This window comes from Nanorana parkeri, unplaced genomic scaffold, assembly GCF_000935625.1.
Source record: "Nanorana parkeri isolate BGI_ZX_2015 unplaced genomic scaffold, ASM93562v1 scaffold2361, whole genome shotgun sequence".
In the NCBI taxonomy this organism is placed as follows: Eukaryota; Metazoa; Chordata; class Amphibia; order Anura; family Dicroglossidae; genus Nanorana; species Nanorana parkeri.
The window spans coordinates 14,530-20,674 of record NW_017308629.1 but is presented as its reverse complement, the minus strand read 5'-3'; the positions used below and the strand labels follow the sequence as shown (position 1 = coordinate 20,674).

The 6,145-nt window shown below is 50.8% G+C and overlaps 1 protein-coding gene across 1 annotated transcript in view; it reads right to left on the bottom strand.

The window, feature by feature from the left end:
- LOC108801502 (beta-arrestin-1-like) overlaps positions 1-6,145 on the bottom strand; it is a 60,020-nt gene that overhangs the window by 48,676 nt on the left and 5,199 nt on the right. Inside the window, exon 5 of the mRNA XM_018573387.1 lies at positions 3,043-3,087. Coding sequence (XP_018428889.1) covers positions 3,043-3,087 — 45 coding nt within the window. The remainder of the gene's footprint in view (positions 1-3,042; positions 3,088-6,145) is intronic.

Here is a 6,145-nt window from a genome sequence, read left to right as displayed (position 1 = left end):
AAGGGGGGACTCTGATGTGAAGGGGGGACTCTGATGTAAAGGGGGGACTCTGATGTAAAGGGGGGACTCTGATGTAAAGGGGGGACTCTGATGTAAAGGGGGGACTCTGATGTAAAGGAGGTTCCTTATGTGAAGGAGGGGCTCCTGGTGTAAAAGCAGGGAACTCTTATGTGTATGGGGGATACTCCACATCATTTATTTGTCTTTTTTGCCTGGGGTCCCCCCTTAAAATCCATACTAGACCCCCGTCTAGGATAGGGGGGTTGGTATTGATTGTATTTGGGGGGGAATGACACTTTATTTTTTAACTTTTTTTTACATTTGTTTTACTTTTTACAAGTTTGAGAAGCTCTGGTTTTACCATCGTTCAGCCATTGGTCTACACAAAAAAAACATCTCCCAGTATCGTGAATATCTTCCAAATGATTTTATTTTAATTGAAATGATGTATTTTTTATATTTACCAGATAAATATCACCATTCTAATGACATCATTCCATGTGACAAGTCTATTGATTCAGCACCCGCAAACGTCCATTCTTGTTCTGTCCCGAGAAACGGTCTTAGTTAAAGGAGAACTATGGGGGGTCAGTGTTTTTCCCCATAGTTCTCCTCAGGGTCACAGGAGGACATAAACTAGCGTCCTCCCGTCACCCTAAGCTACAGCTCGCAGATGCCGCAGCCGGGACGGATCTCGTCAATACTGTCTGGATCCGCCCAGCTGCGGGATTGACAGCTGGCTCTGCCTATCCAGAGGCAGAGCCAGCTGTGCCCGCCCCCTCCCCCGTCCGTTCCGCCAGTCAGCGCTGGAAGGGGGGAATCCCTGCAGGGAGCCGTTGGTGACAGTCACCGCTCTCTGCAGGGATAGATCGAGGAGTGAGCAGGCGCAGGTATGTGTTCGCTCACTTCCCGATCTACTGAGCCGACCTGTGACAGTCTCATTGTCACAGGTCGGCTCAGATTCTGAGGCTGAGTGATTTTCACTCCCCTCATAGTTCTCCTTTAAGAGGCCAAACTGGAGGAGCGGCAGGCAGTGGGTTCTATGGGTTCTAATTAGAGGAGCTCAGCTGGGTTCGGGTGTAATTCAATTTTAGACTCGTCACATGGAAATCACGGGAAGCAGGAACGTGGAGTCACATTTATAGGACGGGCTCCAATGGGGAATAAGTGGAAGTCACAAATTTATGGTGCAAAATGTAAGCTGGGTTCCCTTTATGTGTTTAACCTGTCATCAGATGTATTTGTACACGTCAAGTGCAGAATGCTCAGCAATGAGTAAATGTAACAATGATGACTATTGCCCCTTATGCCCTATCAGGGGGGAACTGCCCCTATCATGGACTCGCTGTGGTTTCATCTCTCTAGTGGGTGCGGGGTGTGACGGGGAGACTTATTGACCCAACTGTGAGAAAAGAAGAGAAGGAATTGATGGGCAACATCCAATAATCAATACTGTATTGAACATTTAACAATCACAACAGCTTCACACCCATAACAAGACACACAAAATAAATTCTAATAAATGGTAATGTATCGAAAACAGACAATAGGACTGAGTACATTCCAGTATCCAGGGCCGTCCTCTCTCGCCTCTACCATACGAACATACACTGTCTCTGCTGCCCCAAGGCCAGGTTCCTCAATGTGCCTCCCTCCCTGCCAACCTCCACCCCCCCACCCCATGGAGAATAGCAACCAGATGGCTTGGGCGGCAAGGTTAGTTTAAATTTTTTTTATTACTTTTTACATTTAAAAAAAAAAAAATGTAACTTTTTTAGATTTGCATTTATCTTATTATCTTTTACTTTTTTATTTATGATATTTTTATATTATTTTTTACTTTAATCACCTTTTTAATTTGTATTATCTTTTTTCTTATTTTTTATTTTTTTATTTTTTTTAAATTTCACTTAACTTTATTGCCATCACACAGGAGCTAACAAGCCCCTGTGTGATAGCATTTGGAGGTGACAGGTTTTCTTTATAGAACCTGTCACTTCCAATACAGGACTTCTACCGCAGCGCTGTGCTGGCTCTCCTGTGACAGCTGAGAGGGGGCTCTCCCGTCTCAGTGTTTACATGGAGCAGAGCGCAGAACGGCTCCCCACTCTCCATCCTGAAAAGAGGTCCCCGCTGTATATGTAGTCCTGCTTGCTACCCAGAACTTCATGTCCCGGGCGTCGGGCGATAGAAATTCCACACCCCTGTTGCCCCTCAGGTTACTTCCCTATTTAAACCCGGCCTGCACACCTACAGATTGCTGGGTTGTCTTCAGCCCTCCTGTGTCCTGCGATTTCCTGTCCTTGTCTACTGGATTTGGCCCGGATATTGCCTTTTTACTGCTCTTGCCTGCAGCCTGCCCCCGACCTCGGATTGATTACTGGACTTGCCTCTGCCTCTGCCTCATCCTTTTGGTAGCGTCCATGCTCTCTTGGTTTGACCTCGGCCTGATTGACCCTGAATTCCCGGATTGTCCCAGTTCTGCTACAGAACCAACCTTCAACTTGCACGGTATAACACCACTGGCACCCGTGCCACTCGTTGTCTGCCAGGTCTCTGTCTCCACCTCCAGAGTCTTCAGGACATGAGGTGCACAGGAAGCCTCCTCACACGGTCAGTCTCCACCCAGGTACATGACAAGGGGGGAATACAATCTCATATTTATGGGCTCTGTATGTCGCCATACTGGCTTCTCATTGGTCTTATCAGATGATCTTCTTTTTATCAGGACAGAGTGCTACACCTACTGATGACTTGTATCTGCACATGTGTGCCCCAATCATACAACATGAGATCTCTGCCAGGAATCAGTGCAACACTCCAACCCCCCCTCCACATGGCCTCCCACCAGAATGGTCCAACCGAGGCCAAGTTGTATGAAAGAAGGAATATGAATTATTGGGGGCACGGGGACACTTCAGCAGTGGAGACTCCATGTCTCATAGGCATTCAGGACTTGCAGAGCTCGGCTATTAGGGCCTCGGGACAAACATGTTATTATAACGATGGCACTGGAAGGGGATGAGAAGAGGGTGAGGTTACCTTTCCGCTCCTTCAGGTATTCGGGGTCAACCAAAACAACGCCATCTAGAGGGATGAGAAGAAGAAAATTACTGTGAACGAGAGAGAGAAAGGAGAGGGGGAGAGAGAGAAAGAGAGAGAGAGAGAAAGAGAAAGAAAGGAGAGGGGAAGGGGGGATAGAGGAAGAGAGAAAGGAGGGGGAAGGGGGATAGAGGAAGAGAGAAAGGAGAGGGGAAGGGCGGATAGAGGAAGAGAGAAAGGAGAGGGGAAGGGCGGATAGAGGAAGAGAGAAAGGAGAGGGGAAGGGCGGATAGAGGAAGAGAGAAAGGAGAGGGGAAGGGCGGATAGAGGAAGAGAGAAAGGAGAGGGGAAGGGCGGATAGAGGAAGAGAGAAAGGAGAGGGGAAGGGCGGATAGAGGAAGAGAGAAAGGAGAGGGGAAGGGCGGATAGAGGAAGAGAGAAAGGAGAGGGGAAGGGCGGATAGAGGAAGAGAGAAAGGAGAGGGGAAGGGCGGATAGAGGAAGAGAGAAAGGAGAGGGGAAGGGCGGATAGAGGAAGAGAGAAAGGAGAGGGGAAGGGCGGATAGAGGAAGAGAGAAAGGAGAGGGGAAGGGCGGATAGAGGAAGAGAGAAAGGAGAGGGGAAGGGCGGATAGAGGAAGAGAGAAAGGAGAGGGGAAGGGCGGATAGAGGAAGAGAGAAAGGAGAGGGGAAGGGCGGATAGAGGAAGAGAGAAAGGAGAGGGGAAGGGCGGATAGAGGAAGAGAGAAAGGAGAGGGGAAGGGCGGATAGAGGAAGAGAGAAAGGAGAGGGGAAGGGCGGATAGAGGAAGAGAGAAAGGAGAGGGGAAGGGCGGATAGAGGAAGAGAGAAAGGAGAGGGGAAGGGCGGATAGAGGAAGAGAGAAAGGAGAGGGGAAGGGCGGATAGAGGAAGAGAGAAAGGAGAGGGGAAGGGCGGATAGAGGAAGAGAGAAAGGAGAGGGGAAGGGCGGATAGAGGAAGAGAGAAAGGAGAGGGGAAGGGCGGATAGAGGAAGAGAGAAAGGAGAGGGGAAGGGCGGATAGAGGAAGAGAGAAAGGAGAGGGGAAGGGCGGATAGAGGAAGAGAGAAAGGAGAGGGGAAGGGCGGATAGAGGAAGAGAGAAAGGAGAGGGGAAGGGCGGATAGAGGAAGAGAGAAAGGAGAGGGGAAGGGCGGATAGAGGAAGAGAGAAAGGAGAGGGGAAGGGCGGATAGAGGAAGAGAGAAAGGAGAGGGGAAGGGCGGATAGAGGAAGAGAGAAAGGAGAGGGGAAGGGCGGATAGAGGAAGAGAGAAAGGAGAGGGGAAGGGCGGATAGAGGAAGAGAGAAAGGAGAGGGGAAGGGCGGATAGAGGAAGAGAGAAAGGAGAGGGGAAGGGCGGATAGAGGAAGAGAGAAAGGAGAGGGGAAGGGCGGATAGAGGAAGAGAGAAAGGAGAGGGGAAGGGCGGATAGAGGAAGAGAGAAAGGAGAGGGGAAGGGCGGATAGAGGAAGAGAGAAAGGAGAGGGGAAGGGCGGATAGAGGAAGAGAGAAAGGAGAGGGGAAGGGCGGATAGAGGAAGAGAGAAAGGAGAGGGGAAGGGCGGATAGAGGAAGAGAGAAAGGAGAGGGGAAGGGCGGATAGAGGAAGAGAGAAAGGAGAGGGGAAGGGCGGATAGAGGAAGAGAGAAAGGAGAGGGGAAGGGCGGATAGAGGAAGAGAGAAAGGAGAGGGGAAGGGCGGATAGAGGAAGAGAGAAAGGAGAGGGGAAGGGCGGATAGAGGAAGAGAGAAAGGAGAGGGGAAGGGCGGATAGAGGAAGAGAGAAAGGAGAGGGGAAGGGCGGATAGAGGAAGAGAGAAAGGAGAGGGGAAGGGCGGATAGAGGAAGAGAGAAAGGAGAGGGGAAGGGCGGATAGAGGAAGAGAGAAAGGAGAGGGGAAGGGCGGATAGAGGAAGAGAGAAAGGAGAGGGGAAGGGCGGATAGAGGAAGAGAGAAAGGAGAGGGGAAGGGCGGATAGAGGAAGAGAGAAAGGAGAGGGGAAGGGCGGATAGAGGAAGAGAGAAAGGAGAGGGGAAGGGCGGATAGAGGAAGAGAGAAAGGAGAGGGGAAGGGCGGATAGAGGAAGAGAGAAAGGAGAGGGGAAGGGCGGATAGAGGAAGAGAGAAAGGAGAGGGGAAGGGCGGATAGAGGAAGAGAGAAAGGAGAGGGGAAGGGCGGATAGAGGAAGAGAGAAAGGAGAGGGGAAGGGCGGATAGAGGAAGAGAGAAAGGAGAGGGGAAGGGCGGATAGAGGAAGAGAGAAAGGAGAGGGGAAGGGCGGATAGAGGAAGAGAGAAAGGAGAGGGGAAGGGCGGATAGAGGAAGAGAGAAAGGAGAGGGGAAGGGCGGATAGAGGAAGAGAGAAAGGAGAGGGGAAGGGCGGATAGAGGAAGAGAGAAAGGAGAGGGGAAGGGCGGATAGAGGAAGAGAGAAAGGAGAGGGGAAGGGCGGATAGAGGAAGAGAGAAAGGAGAGGGGAAGGGCGGATAGAGGAAGAGAGAAAGGAGAGGGGAAGGGGGATAGAGGAAGAGAGAGAGGAGCGGGGAAGGGGGGAATAGGAGGAAGAGAGGAGAGAGGGAGGAATAGAGGGGATAGAGGAAGAGAGAAAGGAGAGGGGAAGGGGGGAATAGGAGGAAGAGAGGAGAGAGTGAAAGGAGGGGGGAAGGGGGATAGAGGAAGAGAGAAAAAAAAGGGGGGAAGGGGGATAGAGGAAGAGAGAAAGGAGGGGGGAAGGGGGATAGAGGAAGAGAGAAAGGAGAGGGGAAGGGGGGAATAGGAGGAAGAGAGGAGAGAGGGAGGAATAGAGGAAGAGAGAAAGGAGAGGGGAAGGGGGGAGAAAGGAGAAGCAGGGAGAAAGAGAGATGGAGGCGCAGTGGGGGAGAGAAGGGGGCTCAGGGAAATATATATACAGTATATACATTGTACATAGAGAGGGAAGCAGAATATACAGAGATATATATATATATAAACAATGAACAGTCCATATCTATAAACATCCCCATTAGCTTGTAATAGCTGAGTCTGGCCGAGGTCACAGAAAAGTTGGGGGAGGTCACAGAGAGGTCAGGGGGTCACAGAGAAGTCAGGGAG